This window comes from Physeter macrocephalus, unplaced genomic scaffold (assembly GCF_002837175.3).
Source record: "Physeter macrocephalus isolate SW-GA unplaced genomic scaffold, ASM283717v5 random_31, whole genome shotgun sequence".
NCBI classification, from domain to species: Eukaryota; Metazoa; Chordata; class Mammalia; order Artiodactyla; family Physeteridae; genus Physeter; species Physeter macrocephalus.
In genome coordinates, this window is record NW_021145317.1 from 158,277 (window position 1) to 177,679 (window position 19,403).

The 19,403-nt window shown below is 49.8% G+C and overlaps 1 protein-coding gene across 11 annotated transcripts in view; it reads right to left on the reverse strand.

Annotated features, from left to right (window-relative positions):
- Positions 1 to 19,379, reverse strand: part of LOC102994886 (RNA-binding protein Musashi homolog 2) — a 176,821-nt gene extending 157,442 nt beyond the window's left edge. For 2 of the 11 annotated variants that reach the window (XM_028483445.2, XM_055082179.1), the window contains exon 1: positions 10,387 to 10,701. In XM_028483445.2, the coding sequence (XP_028339246.1) occupies positions 10,387 to 10,410 (24 nt within the window). In that variant the 5' untranslated portion in view covers positions 10,411 to 10,701. Of the gene's footprint in view, positions 1 to 10,386; positions 10,734 to 18,872 lie in introns of those variants that run through there. The other 9 variants (XM_028483442.2, XM_028483438.2, XM_028483447.2 and 6 more) reach the window with 8 other exon arrangements.
- Between the last annotated feature and the right edge of the window lie 24 nt (positions 19,380 to 19,403).

Consider the following 19,403-nt stretch of genomic DNA (forward strand, 5'->3'; position numbering starts at 1 on the left):
CACCAGTTCCACTCAGTGAGGCCTGGTTATTTTTCCCGAAGGACCGCTTTGAGCCATCCACGTGTCCGAGTGTAGCTGGCCTCGACCCTGCCTGCCAGCCTCAGGTCTCTCTGTCCCCCACTGATACGTGTGCCCCTCGGTCCAGCCACTGGTGGATCACTCTCCCCTGAATTCCCTCCGGCCCTCTTCCTTACGGGAACACACCTTTGTCCAGCCTCTGTGGTGCAGAGAACAGAAGGCAGGCCACAACACGAGGACATCCGTGAGGACACCAGGGGAGACTGGCCCCAGGAGCCACGTTCTGAAACCATGACAGGACACAGGCTTGGGAGCTTTCAACAAGGAGGCTGGACGTGAGACCAGGGGAGGGGAGGCGACTGCGCAGGAAACAGCATGACCCAGAGGGCAACAACCCGGCACCAGCTCCCTTTACAGCGTCATGAAGGAGAAACCAAACTCTGGGGAAATGTAGAGGACAGAGTCATGGTCTAGGGAAGAGAAAGTTTGAATAGAAACCTCTCTCCCCAGCCATGAGCACCTCGTGAACAGAAACCACATCTTATGCCTTCTCTGCCCCTCACCCCATGGCAAGGGCTCATGGCTTTCTGACTGAGTAACAGATGAAGGGCAGCTCTGGGGACCGAGCAATTGCTCTGGGACTTTCAAGACCCGGGCTCTTGCTGATGTGTGGAGTGACCTTGGGCCAGCTGACAAATGTACCGTGCCTAATCTGTTATAATGGAGGGCTTGCAAAACATTTATTTTTTAATACATGCATTCCACGTACGTAGCAGAAACTGCCAATGAGTTGGCCAATTTGGCAAAATTTGGCAAAGTTGGCAAACTACAAATCACCATTGTTAACCTTTTGGTGTTTATTTTTCCTAGCAAAATGTATCTGTGGCTGTGTGTAACGACATCTTTAATTTTAAAAAAGGAATTCATAGGGAAATAGAGTAAAGTATACGTATTAACGCACCGTGCCAACTCCTCATTGCCCTGAATTATTGAGATTTCATCCCCAAGTGTGTATCACTATCTGGTAGCTGAATATAACAAAACTCCCAGTCAGTTCTCTTCCATCCCTTAGACTCACATCAGTCTCTAAGCCACCCCTAAACTGTGATTTATATGACAGCTTGGGAAAAGCCAACTGGGGATGATGAACGGAACAGACGGAGACAGGCCTGGCGAATGTGCATATGAATTAAAAGGGAAACTCCACTGTAACAGGAACAAGATTCTAATCACTACACCTAATTACAAACAGGGGTAAATCACTGAAAAATAAATTAAGTGTCTCCTACAGAACAAACAAAGCAATTAGTCATAAACGGAAGCTCAGGGTGTGGCGAGCAAGTCAGAGCCTGGACCCCAGCTATCGGCTGCACATCTGCCACCCCAGGCCACGTTGGGGCGGGGGGTGGACTGGAAGGTCAGAGCTGGGGAAGGGCGGGAGGCGGGTCCCCATATGCCACGCCTGTACAAACACGCGCGCGCACACACACAGCCTCACCAGACCTCCTGACCACAGCAGTGACCCCCCCCCCATTAGGTGCTGGAAAACCCGAGCCTGGAGCCCCGACTTTCCTGGATGCCAGAATAATGACTGGGGATTCAGTATATGACACAGCCACCTCCTTCATTCTCTGTCCCCATCCCTAGGTTGTTAATAATAACAACACAATAACAATTGCAGTTAATTCTTATTACAATCACCATATACCCAACACCAGGCTCGGGGATGCACCGGGTGATCTGGCTTAATTCTCACATTAACCCTTTCAGGGAGCTACTATTATCATCGTCTCCATTTATAAGTGAGGAAAAAGGTCTAGAGGGTTGAGCAGTTGGGCAAACCTCACCCTGCTTACAAGGAGGAGAACCTTGATTTAAACCCCACAGTGGACTTCGGGGCCCTCGCTCTTAAGCTCTGTACCATGTCGCCCATAAAATGGGAAAAGACATGGCCACCTCACCAACCTATAAGAAAGGCGGTGTCGAGTGTGAAACGCCTGGTGGACACAGAAGAGTCAATAAATGTTACCTGTTGCTTCTCAGCCCTTTCCCTCTCCGCTGCCCCCCAACCCGTCCTCTCTCCCCTGGGTGTCCCCTTCCAGAGGCCTTCGGACCCTCTCAGCCTAGGCTACCTCCTTCCCGTACGCCTTGCATTCTGCAAGGAACCTCCCTGAGAACCCCACCACGTGGGATGGCTGTGACATAAGGGAAGGGCTTCTTGAAGGGGCCGTGGAATAAAATTTCCAGGTCCATCTCATCACCAAAAGCCGACTCGGGCTCACCCTGACAGTAATAATGAGGGGAGTGAATCGGCCAACACACGCGCTGTTCATTCGGTCATTCCAGAGAACTTTCCGGAGCATGCCAGGATCTGCTCTAGGCCCTGAGAGAGAGGGAGAACAGCACTGAGGCTGCAAGAAGCCGGGGCGGGGCGGCCCGGAGGCAGGGCCACCACTGGGGCGGAGGCAGCCCTGCTTCCCTAAGAGCTGACCATGGCCTGGCCTGGGCCGGCGGGCAGGAGAGAGGTGGATGGAGGATGAGCCACGTCCTCGTGATGGAGCTTCCTCCCCCTTCAAGCTGAACTAGATGAAAAGCAAGAGCCTCCGGCTGAGCATGTGTGGAGCAAACAGAGACAAGTGTTTGTTTTTGACAAGTCTGGCAAAGGAGCCCAGTTCGACCCAGTAAACACCCCCGTGGGGTCCTCAGTCCAGCGGGTCCTCTAGACCAAGGACCAGCAGCGGCCAACTTGGACACTAGCAAAGAGGACAAAGGCTCGGGCCCCAGGGTCACAGAGACTTGGCTTCACATCTCATGCTGAGGGACCACAGAGTGACCTTGGACAAGCAACAAAACAAGCTACTTAACTCTGAGCCTCAGCTAATAGAATGTCCTTAACAGGGGGATGAAATAAGACATGGAAATGCATAGAAAGGGTTAGCTGCTGATGAGATTATTGTTATTATTATTAATAATAATATTAATATTGGTTAGTCTTCTTATTTAAAGGCCACAGGTGAACCTGTCCTTAACTGAGCGTACCCAACATCAGAAGGGACAGGACAGAGCTCTGGGTAAAGCCTGGTCATCACACACACTGCATATACCAGCTGGCCCTTCTCCACCAAGAGTGGATGTCAAACACTGGCTGGTCTACCAAGAGGGCACCTGCCCACCCTCCTCCTCCCAGCTCCCCCACCTCCTCCTCTTTCTGCACCTGAGAGCCTCAGGAAGAGGAAAATGGTGCAACGTCAGCCCCTCATATACAGCTGAAAAGAGATCTGAAGGTATAGAGCCGCTGAGTCCCACCCTCTCCCAAATGTCATCTGCATGAGCTAACTGGGGATGCCTTCCTTCCCCACAGCCTTCAGGTAACCTGGTGGATGGGAAGAACGCAGGGTTTAGCAGCTCAAGACCCAGGTTCAAGTGACTACTCCGTAACCGAGTGACATCCGACAAATCACCTCTCCGGCTTTACTTCTCTAGTTTGTAACATGGTGACAACAACACCTCCTAAGGTGACCACATGTAGCAGATTGCACTTTCCACAGAGGGCCACATGTGTCCCCCACCCCACATGCGATATATGACCTCGACCTGCTTCGTATCAAGAGAAGAGGTCTGTATCCTCTCCCCTTTGTTCTAGACGAGTTTGTAACTTACTTGTGTTCCAAGACTTTCAAGGCTACGTCAGAAAAAGTGAGGTCACCTCTGTCTCACGTGCTGGAACACTTGTGCTGAAGCCCTAAGCCACTCCCTAAGGAGTTCGACTGCCCTGAGGCCGCCATGATGTGAGGAAGCACAAACCAGTTCACAAGAGAAGAGACCACATGGAGAAGTGCTGAGACCACAGGAAGAGAGAGAGAGATGCTCAGTCAGCCCTCTACTGCACTAGCCACTGTCTGACTGCAACCTCATGAGAGGCCTCCAGCCAGAACTACCCAGCCCAGCCCCTCCCAAATTCCTGATCCACAGAAACCATGAGAGATAATGTAACGATTGTTGTTTTAAGCCAGTAAGCTCTGGGATGATTTGTTCTGCATCAACAGATAACTGGAACACTATGCATATGAAAACATGCTGTAAACTGATGGGTAAATATTAAGAACTACTAATGCTATAATAAGTTTTAGGATCATTTCCTCTTCAAGTCTGCCCTTGATTTTGTCTTTGGAAAAATACGTGTGTTGGGGATGGGGTGAGGAGAATGCATACAGAAGAAAATCTGCTGAGAAAAAAAGCCCAATTAGCTTTAGCTGCTGAGACAAAAAGCCCAATTGTCACCAAATGAATGGTGTCAATATGCAAAATGACATCTCAATTCACCTGGAGGCATTGTTTAGCAATAAAAAAAAAATCTATGAACTCAGGCTTCCCTGGTGGCGCAGTGGTATGAACTCATTAAATAGTGACTTGCAGCAAGAGAATTTCCCCCAGCAAAGCCAAGCTAATTCTCTGCAAAGATCCTCAGGAGCTGGGTTCCCTGACCAGCACAAGAAGAAGCCATCTTATCTGCCCACAGGAAGAGAGGAGGATCCTTGCAAGACTGAGAATGCAGAGCTGGGGTCTGGCTTCCACCCCACAGCTTGGTGCTGGGGTCAGGGAGATGTTCCCCACCAACCACAAAACACGTGTGCCTGGGGAGGTGGGTGCCTTGCTTTTCAAAACCACAGCTTCCGCGTTCTCATCACGGCAGTTCCTGGGAGCAAATTGAGATGGTAAGGCTGTCAGCAGCCTAGACGCTCATCGTCTTGACAGATACTTAGCTATTCATTTAAAAACAAGTGAGAGAACAGGCATCAGCTGAATTTTTTAATTACTCCTGGACAGGACTGGGAATGCTTTGGCATAATTGGGGTACTGAGTTTTTTTTCCCTTTGAAGGCCTTGTTGTAGCAAGAAGAATACTGTGTTTATTCTAATTAAAACCAACCCTTCTTTTAAATCATCTTAGCAATGGCAAGGCAAAGGACAACAGGCGTTTATTTTGTATCAGGCAGTGGAGTGACAGTCACCAGGGCTGGATCTGCTGAACGTGTGCCTTTCGCCATGGACCTCCTCTTACTTCCAGTCTCAGCTCTCGTTTATAAAATGGCTCTAATGTAACACGAGGTCATCCCTCCCACTCCCTGCCTCCACAGCCCACTGAGGTATAACATACCATGGACCAGCTCTCCTGGAACGGAGAGTATTTCAGGGCACGTGGTGCCCAGACTCATCACTGGCCTCCATGGGACGCCAGGGCTGGAGCGATGAGCTGACCATTTGACACCACAGTGGTTCCCAACCACCTGCATGTACATGGATCACCCGGTGGCCTTGTTACATGCAGAGTCCCAGGCCACTCCCCCGGAGAGCAGGGTTCAGTAGTTCTGGGGCGGGGCCCAGGAATCTGTGTTTTGGATAAATACAAGTCTAGGTGAAAAACATGGCCTGCAGACTCAGAAAGTGCTAGTCTCAAATCCCGACCTCCTGATTTCGCAGCCGTGTAAACCTGAGCAAGGCACTCCACGTCCCTGCTCCTCTACGTTCCCAGGAAGCACAGGAGCCTCCCGGCCCTGCCAGGGACACGGCTGCCAAGTCCCCGTCCACTTCCTGCCACACGCGGCTGCCTAACCAAGACCTGTTCCCTTCTCGCTCTGAAAGCGGGACACTGCAGAGCGGCTTTTCAAAATCCAGAGAACAACAAGCTCTCAGAAGACAGGTTGGGCAGGAAAAGCTGCACTGCACATAGGGCCAACGGCAGCTCTTGGACCATTGAAAATAGCCACATGGCTCAGTTAATAGTAAAGGTGAGGGTGAGAGCCAAATTTAGCCCCCAAGAGAAGTTGTAATCCTACACCTGGCAGCTGGAGAATACAAAAAAAGAGGATTATGGTCCAAATAAATAGTATTTCTAAAGCCTTTTGGTGCCCCGCCCTGTTCAGTGCAGAGCTGTCCTGTCCCACCCCTCACCTCTCGGACCTGACTCAACCTCCAGAGGAATACGGATGCCCAGGCGTCTCAGGCTTGTCTTCCGGGGGCAGGCGGGGAGGCGGCTTACCTGAGCACGCCCACGTGCAGCCAGACACCTGGGCTGGCCACGGCCCGGGCTCTGCCACCAGATGGTTATCAGCTCGCCTCCTCCGCTGGTCAAAACAATTACACTCTGGAAGGTGGCAGTGGCACTGCAGCCGAGAAACTGCCATCAGTGTATCAGCCCATTCATCAGCCTCAAGGATGGTTCGACAGGCCGGGTAGGCAGGGGATCTGTAAATGGGGGGACAAGGGAAGGGGCCGTCCACCTTGGGACAGGGGAATCATTAAGACCAGCTGGCAGAAACAGTATAAAACCTGGAAGCACCACATAGCTACGGAGGACCAGAGGTCTCAATCTCTGTGGATCTGTTGGATAAGTGGCCGGGGCTGCGCTCAGGAGAAGGGGCAGGAGTCCTGGCATCCACCAGGTGATTGACAAGCTGGCCCTCCCGCACTTCTACTCTGCTCCAGTAACTACCTGTACTTGTGTCATGCCGAAATGATACAAGTGACAATAATTAAGCCCAGATCTCTGTGGATCGTTCGCAGTGATAATTCCACCTTTGTAATTCAGCTTCAGATAAACCCCTTTTGTTCTGCCTTATAACCCAGATTCTAGTATCATTCAAGTATATTAACTGTAGCCTATTACTGTCACAAAAAATGCTCCCTGAGCCATAGCAAAAGACTCCCCAGACAAAACTTTATGTCATGTTAATCCAAGCTTTAATAACTATGAGGATATATAACTGTATTCTAATTGTGCTCTGCGTTCCCGCATACAAAAACAGAAGATATCAAAAATGACAGTGGCAGATCTCTTCAAATAAAAAAGCATGAATTCCCCACTCAGGGTGCTGGGATGCTAGGGTGAAGAGATGTGTGTTTATACGGGGAAAGAAGCAATATGGGGCTTCTGAGGATAGGGAAGGCTTTGGGGCTGGTGTGGGACCACCAGAAATCAATGCCACCCAATGCCGAAGGCTGGGTCATGGAAGACGGTGGGAAGTAGCCATGGCGATGGGATGATGAGATGGGAACAAAGTCAAGAGAGCCAAGTCAGAGACACGCAGGGGAACTAAAGAGGCTGAGTGGGGCTTTCCAAGGCAGTTATATGAATCTCCGGGTTCATGACCTGGCTTGAACACTAAGTGTTGTGGTGGTGACCTTAGCCAAGTCATTCACACTCCCTGGGCCTCCCTTTCTGAAAAGAGGGCATTACGTCAGACCCATATGACTCATCTCCTTGAAGCCCCCTCCTGGAGGCTCACCAGGACCAACTGACGTAAAACTGCCCCCCAGGCCAGGTGCCCCCAACCTCCTTTACTCTGCTCTACTGTTGCTCCTCTCACATGGTCCTCATCTTCTAACACGCTATGTGATTTACCTAGTTACCATACTTGTTTACCATATGTCTCCCTCCACTTGAATTCCAATCTACAAGGACCAAGATTTATATGTCTGTCCTGTTTGTTGATGGATCCCTGCTGACCTCGACGGTACTCAGCACACAGCATGTGCTCCATAGATGTCTGCTGAATGACTGAATGGCACCACCACCAACCAGGTGTGTGACCTGGGGACAAGATTTTTCAATTCATGGAGACTCAGTTTCCTTAACTGCATGAAGAAAATAACAACTACTTCCTAGCATTGCTGAGAAGATCAAAGAGCAGATGCGAAAGCACCTAGCACGGTAACTGGCACAACAGAGGCACTCAGAGCATGTTATTTTCTAGAGGAAAACAAGACCCTCTGAGGCTAAAGATGGAATTTTCACTGCTCAGACCAAAGGCAGTGGTGTCATTCAGTCACTGGTCTCAAGACCATCACAATATACCCTTCCTTCTTCTAGAACCTTCACCTCCTCTACTCCTCCAGCCCCCAATCCCATTCCAGGTCCACAGTCTGGCACCTCTTCTACCACCAGGATAGGGCCGAAACAGCATCAGGCTCTTGCAGGGCACTGCTGCACCATGGACTTCTGGGCAGAGGAGTCCAGGAGGCCCAAAAGAATCTGGGCAAAACATAAAATCGGGACGCTGTATTTTAATGGGTCTCCCTTACTGTAGGTGGTGAGGAAGAAACACAACAAAATGAACATACTCTGAAAGGAAGAATTATTACTCTCTGTTACTTAACCTCTCTGAGCCCTGGTTTCCTTATCTGTGAAAAGGGGGATTATAATAACCCTCACGTCCACATCTCATGGGGTGATTGTGAAAACCGAAAGTGCTGGTGGCGGCTTCTGCTATTTAGAGAGTGACCAGAGGCAGATGGCAAGGGGCCAAGCACGTGCAGTTTGTGGCAGGAGACGTGGCATGGAGCGCCAGCTCCACGGCACACGCAAACCACTTAGCTTCTCCAAAGGGTCACTTTCTTCTCTGTACGAGGGGATTCAACTTTCCCTGTTCCACCTGCCTCACGATGCTGAGTGATGCTGGGGCAGGTCCCTCACAGCCTGCCAATCACTTTCACACCCACAGGTACAGGGCATGAAATGTCCCCAGGGCCTACCTGCTCCCTGCGGTTTGGGCAGCTGACAAAGGTTTTACTAATAACAACAGGCAGAATGGAAGATCCGATAGCTAATATTTCTTCCCTCCGAGGACACAGAGGGTGTCCTTCAGCCAGTTCAAGACTAGATCCCGCCTCACGTGGGATCTTGAATGCCTTCATCAGGTAGAAGGGACGGGGGAACAGAAATTTTGTCAAACATGTCATGACTCAAAACGCAGGCCAAGCGCTGGTGCCCATCTGGACCAGAGCTCCGCTGGGAAAGGACTGTCCCCAGCAAGCCTTCCGTGACTGAGATCTGAACAGACAGGCTCTTTATTGATATTTGTGCTGCACTTAACAAGCAAAGAATAAAAGAATCAGGAGGTGGCAAGTGAGGACAGTGAGTTCATTCATCTCTTTCTTCTTTTCTTCTGTAGATCAGCTATGCAACCAGATTTTATCATGAGACAGAATCAGGAATCCCAGTATAACGGCAATCATCCCTTTTACCTATCTTCTGACAGAGGCAAATGACAAAACCACCCAAAACCCCCACTTCCAGAAACTCCGGAAAGGCAACAGACAGAGCATGGAGGAAAAACGGTTGCTCTCCAAGTGTCCATGGCGCCCACTTGATCTTGAGCACCCATCAGCTGGTGCTCGGAATTCTGGGGGCCTGGATGGGACGAGAGTCCAGAATCCAACCTTTGGTACGGGAGCCTGAGTCTCCTTGGTGCCAACAAGGACTAACTACAGTGGGCTTCATTTTTCAACCCATTCCATGCTGGCTCATTCCAGTCTAACAAATTTTCAGCTCCCCAAACTGGAAAACCAATGGAAACGGAAGCAGGACAAAGATACTGCAAAAAAGAATCCCAAGGGACCACCCCCTCCCACCCCAGAGACTGGCCTGGGCATGTCAAATGCAGGGGAAAGAGGTGCTGTATCCACAGCTGCTCCTGTGACATCTTCAATACTATCTGCTCATCTGGCACTGGCTGCCAAAGGCTTAGATATCTGTTTGAGAAGCCTCCGTATTGATTAGGTCAAACGTTACAAGGTTTTTCTTTCCTGATTTCTTGACCTTAGAGGGTCCCAGAGGGCTTACCTAATATAGCAACACTGCAGTGAAAATAGCTGTGGGGAAGAAAGACACTTGGTAATTTACATTGTCCTGATTTTACTTGTCCAATCACCTCCAACGCTCCCCTGAAATCTCACAAATCCTTCCCCCGTTTTTCACGGGGATTACTGAGTCCCTGACAACAGGACGGACACCTCGCTTTACTCGAGAAATACTGCTGAGATATACAAATGAAAGACTGAAGCAATTCAGAACATTATAAATCAGAAACGTTCTTTTTCGTCTCCGTTAATATATGAACCCCAGGCGGCAAACCTGGTTTTAAAAAAAAAAAGAAAAAGAAAAAGCTTTAATCACAACTGGTTTAGGTGGTATCAAGAGCAAATTACAACACTAATACAGTCCTCAGAGAAAGAAAAATAAGTTTTAGAAGAGCAAAATGATGATTTTCAGAGCAATGTTTATCCTCCTTATGGCCGACATTATGAATTCATCATCCATTCAGGGAGAAAAACTGAGGCAGAGGCTGCCATGCTAGAAGGGCTGAATGAATGGCAGGAAGAAGGCAAACTGTGGCCCCATACTCCTATCATTAGTTGAGTTGTGAAAACTTTGAAAAAAAATCACCATCATCATTATCATTACGGTGCTGGCCTTCCTCCGCCAGAAAGCTGGGTGATTCCGGAGGACTGGCAGGCAGTTTCTCTTCCCCCCGCCTCGTGAGAGCAAGAACCGCCGTGATCAAAGTCCCCCCCTTCCCCAAACACCCACCTTCTCCGATGAACTCACGCTCATGTACACCCCCAGCTGACCTCCACACTCTCCCAAAGAGCCCGCAAATGGCCAAGACCCTCTGGCTGCCAGGGTTCTGCATCAGGAGCTATGCTGCGCCTACATTCAATTTATCCAGGGTCCACGATCAGCCACAACTGTTTAACCCGAGGCTGGCTGCCTCTTTGCCCCAAGTGTTCTCCTGGGCTGCTTTCCAGCACCTCAACTAGTCTGAAAGTTACTTTTGATGCCAAGGTCAATGTTTGCTGAACTGCAGCTACATAGGATGTGGTTCTTCTAGGAGCTAACTTCCTAGAATCTCGGGGGTCCTTCACTGGTTCACTCCATGACCCGCTTTTCTCCAACTCGCCTGCTCAGCTCTGTGCCTGGGTATATGATCTGAGAGAGGCCTCCAGCCAGGCCTGCTGATAAATGAACTAGGAGGAAGCAGGTTAGTCCCCTTCGTGGTAGAATCAGAATAAACTGACCAATGTGGGTGCTTGGCAGGAACACTCCTGAGGTCAGAGGGTAAGCCCTTTATCCTGGCGCCAGGGCCACCACGAGCTGTGAGCAAAGGCCCACGAGGGGCAGCGCGGCCCCTCCCACCCCGGAACCCTGGCCAGGTGCTCGATGGATGCCGCCAGCACGCACCTTGGCGCCAAGGAGTCTGAGTCATTCTAACTTACTGGTTCCAAGCGCTAAGCTGCTGCCGCTGGCTAAGGCGAAAACAAAACCGAGGGGAAAGGGGGTGGCGTGGGGATAAGAATAAGCAAAGAACAAAACAATCCCCCCAGAAGGCATTTCAGACACTCAGAACAATCTGGAAGACCAAAGTGTTTACTCAAAGTTCTTTTAGGATGTGCCTGCACTTTTGCTCTATGGAAACGAAATATCGGGGCATCTCACCAACACCACGGTCACTTCTGGGCCTTGGTATCGTGAAACAAGAGCCATGACATTTTATTCCAAATGCATCCCCTTTGGCAAGGATAATCTATTTGCTTTGGAATCAGGACACGCGTGTGAATCCAGCCCAACCGCTGCCCCCTTCTGTGCTCACTGGCCTGGACTAAAGGCAACCAGAAGCCCTTCCCGGATGACTGAGGGTGGCTTTCAGAGGCAGAGGGCTACCTGCAGTGTGAGAAAAATTTTAAATAGCCCCCAATTCTCCAGGCTCTAATTAGAAGGTGTCTGCAGAACTCTTGCCAAAGGAGATCTAAGAAACGGACAATATGGCACGTGCCAAGGACAGGCATTTTGGCATGATGTCCACCCCAAGACACTTGGCAAACTTCATCAAGTTTCAACAATAGATCTAAACATATCAGGCTTAGCACAGCAGAGGAGAGGTCCCTCGGGTACCTAAAGGAAAGCCTGCTGCTAAACATTCTAAGCAAGCAAAGGAAAGAACTAGAGTTTATTGAGTGCTACACGTTTCATGTACATTATTTCATTCACATCTCTACTATGACCATTCCAGACGAGCTTGATGATCCCATTTTGCAGATGAGGAAATTGAGGCTCGGGAAGATTAAATAGCTTGCTCCAGGAGAGCTCCGAGATCCACGATCTTTCTGCCAAAGCTTGCTCCCCTTAGGAATATTCTTGTTTGCTGCAAGTGGAAGCTAAGAGGGCTTTTCCAAAGAAGTTGTTATGTCTTTGAGTCTCCCATTAGATAAACTCAGGTGAATCTGAAGCGAACACAATTTGTTTCTAAGGTTCTATCACCTGGACATCCCAAACACCCTTTCTTCACCCTCCTGTTCACCCCAATTCTTCATCCTTCAGATAACATACAGTGTTAACAGTCTGCAGTGCCCACCCGGAGATACTTAGATTGATAAGCGGATCAATTTGCCGCTTTTGTCCTTCTTTCTCAAGTCCTTCTTAGCAAAGGTTTTACCATCAGGAGAATGGATGGTAACCATCTGTCCCAGGGCAGAGGTCAGCAGCCTTTGGGTGCCCATTCCAGCTGGGTTAACGGCCACCCCTTCCCCAGGTGCCCAAAGGCAAACACACAATCAGGACGGCAGGTGTGCGTGGTAACCAGGATAAGGACCACACGATGGTCACAGTCACCAGTGTCCTGCACTGACCGCTCCAGGCACACAGTGGGCTCTTTATTGATGCTGCTGATGATAAATAACTGAGAGGGGGCTGCACATGCTAGGGAGGAGTCACAGGAAAGAAGCTTCAGAGGATACAAGAAGAGGGGCCACAGCTAATGGAGTCTTGCCAGGCACTCAAACCACGCTAGTCCTGGGAAAGCTGCTGAGCGGTACGAGCTGGCCACCCGGACGGGTGCGTACTGGGGCTCTGTCCACTGAGAGCTGGGCTGTGCAGTAGCCTCCCTGGCCAATTTGGAATTCCAAAGCTCGTGCTCAGAACCCCAGAGCCACCTGGCTCCAGTTCAAGGGCTGCTTCTTCCCTATAGAGCAGACGTGCTCGTCTCTCCCACACCTCTCTCCCTTCCTCTCCTTCCACACGCACTCGAGAGCATCTCTTCCTGCCCCCTGCAGCCCCTCCCATCCTTCCCCTTGCTGCTACTCCCCTCTCCTGGTGATACATTCTCCCTCAAGAAGTTTCATCAGGCCCCACTGCCAATTCCACACCCTGGGTTTTTCACAAATGCATGGAACTGGGAAGCTGGAAAGTCCTCCGAGATCTCGTCCAACTGTCTCCTTTAACAGACGATGGCTACCTGGGCTCCAGAAGCCATGTGGCTTGCCCAAGGCCACTCAGCCAGTTGGCAGCAGAGCTGGGACACAAACCCAAAGCTCTTAATGACCCTTAATGACTCTGATGACACATAAATGAGCAGAAAGGGGCTGCATCTCTGGGCAGGAATTGAAAGTGAAGGCCTCGAGCCACTGCCTGACTCTTGGACGCCTGTTCCTTCTCAGACAGAGCGGCCCGCGTGGGAAGGGCGCTTGAAGCCCTCTGCCAGCACATCTGATTTCCTCTCCTGCCCTGTCTGCACCGCCAGCTCTATCGTGCCGTCATTTTGCAGGATCTGAGCACATTTCGAAGCTGCATTTCTGGCTCTGAAAAGTGAGCGATACACAGCACTGCATCCCCAAAAAACTAAAGGGAAGAACAAGCCAGCCCCTAGTCCAGAAACCTAAGCTCCAAAAGCCCCAAGGGGTAGGTAGAGAGAGTTAAATATGATAGTAGGAAAAACGATCTGCCCAAGGAGAGGAAATTTCAGCCCATTGCTGATCATCTTTCATCATTCCACTGAGCTTCTGCAGATGCTGAAAGGAGGCGGATGTTTAGGATGCATGGAAATATCATTTCCTCCCGGGACAAGGAGGAGGGAGGTGGTGTCGTTATATACGAATGAGTTTTCCCCCGGTCGTTTTCTCCAGAAATCTCGCTACCACCCTCAGGAGGGATGAGGCAAACTGGATCCAGCAAGGTTGTCGGGAGAAATGAAGGTGGGCTCGCTGCTGCCCTGGGATCCATATGTCTTCCTCTGTCTCGCTCTCTCCTTCTGACCCCTCCCGCGCATGTTCCAAGGGGGCCCAGCACAGGGCGAGGCACTGGGAGGGGCTCCGAGTCTGGTGACCCATGGACAGGCAAGAGAATAACGACGGAACACTGGGCCGTGCAGTGCTATGGGAACAGAGGGAGGGGGGCGGGCCGGGGGGCTGCCACGGCCTCCAGACGTCTGCCGGCTGAAGGATGGATAAAGTGGGTGGGGCACAAAAGGAAGAGAGCTCCAAGGAGAGGGCACAGCCCCATCAAAGAGACAGAGGAGAGGGGACATCCAGTTTGGGGCTGGAGCTGAGGGGTGAGAAGGCACAGTCAGAGAGGGCCCGCCTTGAAGGGCCCTGAAGGGCTCCCCTGCCACACAGGGAGCTGGCTCTCCTCGGGGGGTGACGGGGGCCGCTGGAGGGTGTTGAGCAGGGGACTGACGCGGCCAGACCAGCCCTTCAGAACTTTCCTCTGGCAGCATGTGAAGGATGGAGCAGAGGACCAAGCTGTGTGAGCCAGCCCTTGCCAGGCATGCTGCACTTCCCACACCCGTACCTCAGGCCATGTCCCAACCCCCCTCCTGCAGACACTCAACCTATCCTTGGAGTCTAGCTCAAACGTCAGCTCCCCACCCCATGCTGGGTTTCTCCGCCTCCCCCTTCCACTTTGCACCCAGCCAGTACCCTCCTCAGAGAATGGAGTTGCCACTGTTTCCCCTCCAGACTCTAAGTTCCCTGCAGGTATCTTGGTAGCCCTCGTGGAGTCTGGACACACCAAGTGCTCCACGAGTCCAGCAATACACCGAAATATCAGCAGACAATGGAAACCCCAGGTGGCGGAGATAAGGGAGCGCTTTCAAACTGATTCTCACTTCCACACTCATGATGGGCCGCCACTTATATCCTCCTGAATCTAAAAGAACCACAGAGCTCGGAATTTATTGCCTAAAAGACAGCTTACCCAGAGGAAATACAAGACACCCTGTCACCAGCGAATAAGTTTTCTAAACACTCACATGTGGAAGGTGAGTTTGACAAAAGTGGGTGCTCGGAATCCCATGTTATTTGCATATCCTGTAAGGAAGCCACCATCAGGTGCCCTGCAAGAGAGAGGATACGGAAACACCATTTCTTTCATGATTCCAATGACCCAGACTATTTTCAGAGCCCAATTTTGGCAGCGAGAAAGCCTTGCTTTGGACTTCCCTGGTGGCGCAGTGGTCAAGAATCTGCCTGGCGATGCAGGGGACACGGGTTCGAGCCCTGGTCTGGGAAGATCCCACATGCCGCGGAGCAACTAAGCCCGTGCGCCACAACTACTGAAAGCCCGTGCGCCACAACTACCAAGCCTGTGCTCTAGAGCCCACGAGCCACAACTACTGAGCCCGCGTGTCACAACTACTGAAGCCTGCGCGCCTAGAGCCCGTGCTCCGCAACAAGAGAGGCCACCGCAATGAGAAGCCCGCGCACCGCGATGAAGAAGAGTAGCCCCCGCTCGCCGCAACTAGAGAAAGCCTGCGCGCAGCAACAAAGACCCAACCCAGCCAAAAGTAAATAAATAAAAATAAATAAATTTATTTTAAAAAAGAAAAAAGAAAGCCTTGTTTTTTGCTGGGTTGCGTTTTGTTTGGTTTTGCCCTTCCCCATAGAAAGGAGACTCAGCTCATTCAGATTAACTGAAGTGAAAAGAAAGCAATACCTCTGCTCTAATTCCACAAGGCTAGGAGAGCCCCTTATAAATTCATTTCTGGTTCTCAAACGCTCGTTGATTAGAGGAAGGGTATTATGCGCATTTTCCATGAGGAAAAACTATCGCTGTGATGTTCCTCCTTCAACAACTGGGCAGTGAGAACACTGTTGCCAGACATGTTGAGTGTTTAAGTCAGAGAGTAATCTGCATGAGGGGAGAAACCCCTTTTCAGAGGCAGTGGAAAGCTGTTATTCTGGCACTGCGTCCTTGGGAGGTGACAAAGGGAGTGAGTCTGGTCAGAGAAACAGACCCCTAAAGGCCTCCCAGAGCTCTGACTGAGGGAAGCCGCGTCTGGGGCATTCGTGTAACACAGGAGTCTCAGCCTGCAAGTGCGGACCGAGCTTAGAATATGGGTGTCCGCTTTGCTGCCAGGTTCCCCGATAGCATCCTCCGCCCCGTGATCCCTTCCCTTCCATGGCCGGAGCAGGTGGCATGAGAATTGGGTCTTCAAGCAAGAATGAGAGTTCTGATGGGGCAGGAATGGTGCTGTTTCCGACACTGGAGTGGCAAGAACGACCCTGGCAATCCGGAAGAGACTGGAACAAGTCAGGAGAACCATTAGTAGCCCATGGGGGCTGGAGAAGTTGGGAGGATAACAGGGAAAGGAGACAGGGTCCTACCACCAAGCAGTAGAGACACACTGCCCTCTGAGAGGCCCAGGCTTTGCTCAGGAGGCCGCGGGGAACCAGCAAGCATTTTCAAGCAGAGGAATGACATGAATGAAGTTGTTTTTCAAGCACATTTCTCCAATCACAGCTTATTGGATCAACTGGGTAGAAGGGAAGTACAGAAAGAAGGCACTAAGTAGGCTACTGAGCCTACTATTGGATTGGGTTATTATTATTGCCTTTTAGAACAAAACTGGGGTAGGGGGAACCTAACATAAGCACAGAGCCAGACTCTCTTAGAAAAGACTTCCTTCTCAGTCAGTTCCTTCATGGATGCCATGCAAAACCACTCCATCGATCAAGCTGTCAGAATGAACTGCAAAATTCTTCACAGTCTCTCTCACACAAAATGTCCACATAATCCAATGCATCTGGGGGGCCTGGCCCTAACTTTCTAAATGCAGGCACATTCAGATGGCCTTCAGAAATCCTCACAGCAGCACTGCTGTTCACAAACAGGGAACCTATATAAGTAACAGGCACAGAGTCTCAGATGTTAGAGGAGAAGGGACCACCCAAATCGTCCAGCCCAAACCCCTCACACTTCAGATAAGGATGCTGAGACCCCAGAGGTGAAGGGACTTGTCCAAGGTCAAAGGGTTACCAACATCCCAGCCAACACCGGTACCAACTTTCCCAACTCCCCTCGCACCCGAACACCCTTCCACTCTGTGGAACGTGAGTGACAGGCTTGGCCATGGCACTCCATTTCCAAAGTACAATCATTTATCAACAACAAGCAGCAAGAAACCCAGTTGTAAATGGGGAGAGGAGGACTAGAAAAGTAAAGCTGGGAATTGCTTAGGAGGGGGCATGACTGTCGGTAGGCAGTTTTCTTTGCCCATCAAAATAATAAATGAAGTCAGGCTTTACTGTAGCATGGACGCCAAAGCCACTGTGAGCCCACGGTGTTTTCAAGATCTCGGGAGACGGGCAAGTCACTCCAAGACAATGCATTCTTAATGCGTTCTTAAACAGATTCTGACTCAAACCCTGAGACAGCTGGGCCTCTTCCAAGAAATGTTAGTCACTGTGAGATATCTCTTTCAGTTCCCTCCAGCAGATCTCCTTGGAATTTGCCAGATAAAAAGGCATTTTATCATGTGGCCGAAGGTTATATGTAACGCATTATCTGCCTTCCACCAGGATTTGTGCATCCGTGTAAGACCTCTGGTTGGGCCTCCATTTTGAGATGCCATAGCAACATGAAATCAACAAGGAGAGGACCGCTAAATGAATAATTTACTGATTTCATAAGAACCTGTCTTGCAATTTATAGTTCTATTATCTTTCCTACCTGTGTCTTAACTCCTTTGTATAAGAGCTGCAATCAGACTGAATAACATTTGAGAATCTAATAAGCATACACAACCCTGGACTCCAGGCGACAGGTACAGACTGGTTCCGAGGTAGTTACGTTCCTTTGAGGCCAAGTCCTAACGCTGCTGCCTTTTCCTCGCCCCTTCTGCAAAGGGGTAAAAGTTAGGGAGCAAATGTCCTCCAATAAGCTTTATATTTTCAAATGAAATGTTTTTCTTCCTTGGGATATCTGGAGCCAATCAAGGCAGAGTTGAGTGACATTCAGAACTATTATATGAAAGAAATATCACCGGCTACAATCTACCAATTGTCACTTTTAAAATTCCCCCAAAGAGACCTAGTTACTAGCAAAGGAGAGAGAAAAAAAAAAAAAAAAAAAAAAAAGCGAAGTATAGTTTCAATGACAATTGTGCTATTTTAAAAGCTCTTTCAATATCATCAGTGATGCCATTTTAGTGGCAGAAGCACATCTTGTCACTCAGCCTCAATTTAAAGGACATTTATGAAGAAAGTACAATGAAAGTAGACTTATTTGCTGACTTATTTATTTGGGTGGAATAGGTTACAGATTATTTTGGCTCTGTGCTTTTCAGCAGAACGGATGTATGCTTTTGAAACGCATTACCTGCCACCTGCTTCTCTGTAGTCTTCTCAAGAAAATCAACCCCAGAAAAGACCACCAGCTATGGGGAGCTGCAGACTTTTAATGGTTACAGCCTTGGGGAGGTCACTGTAGAACTGCACAATGACCATGAACCTAGAGGAAATGGGTCTCCCCCTTCTCCAGTGCCCTGTGTACACTTTCCTACCCTTCCTGGACAGCCAGTGGAATCCTGAAATGCCATCCGTTTCCCTATCAGGGTCATTTCCTGCCTCCAAAGCCCAATGGCCACTAGCAATACAAACCCACCCCTTTGTCTCATTTTTAAAATTTTTTAATTTTTTAAAACTTTTGTTGACGTAGAGTTGATTTCCGATGTCAATTTCTGCTGCTTAGAGCAAAGTGACTCAGTTATACGTATATATTCCTTTTCATATTCTTTCCCATTACGGTTTATCACGGGATATTGAATATAGTTCCCTGTGCTATACAGCAGGACCTTGTTCTTTATCCATTCGATATATAACAGTTTGCATCTGCTCACCCCAAACTCCCAACCCTTCCCTCCCCCACCCCACCCCTTCCTCTTAGCTGGTTAGCAAGAAGTGCTGTGCCGTCGTCTTCAGGACACTGAGGGCCAAGGCTGAAGTCGCCTCCTTGTCGATGCTCACCTCCTACTAAGTGACTGCAGCGTGGGCCGGCATGAAAACAAACTCAGGCGAGTTACTTTGCAAACTTCACGCCTCCAAGACTAGGACGGCTTGGCCCCAAAGGTAGAATGTGGCTGTTCTGAGAACACAGGATTTTTGTGCTAAATGTCTTCCCCTCGTCTATTTATAGTGCCTCGTCTCTACAGCTGAGGTCTGAAACCCAGCCAAGCACCGGCAGAGGTAGGCCTGTTAAGTCCTGCTCACATGATTCAATGTCAAAATTCTGAATATATTACTCAAGGGCTTAGGGTAAGGCAGATACTCTGATGAAGGCGACAAGAAATCTCTTCTCCAGCTTCAAAAACCCTCACGCTTCCGGCTGGAGCCTGAAGCTCGGCTAACGTCAATGTGGGCTGTGTTTACTGGCTTTCAAACACTAAGGAAGTTATACTCTCTGTTTGGTTTTATTTTATTTTATTTTATTTTTATTTTTTTATTTTTTTTTGCGGTACGCGGGCCTCTCACTGCCGTGGCCTCTCCCGTCGCGGAGCA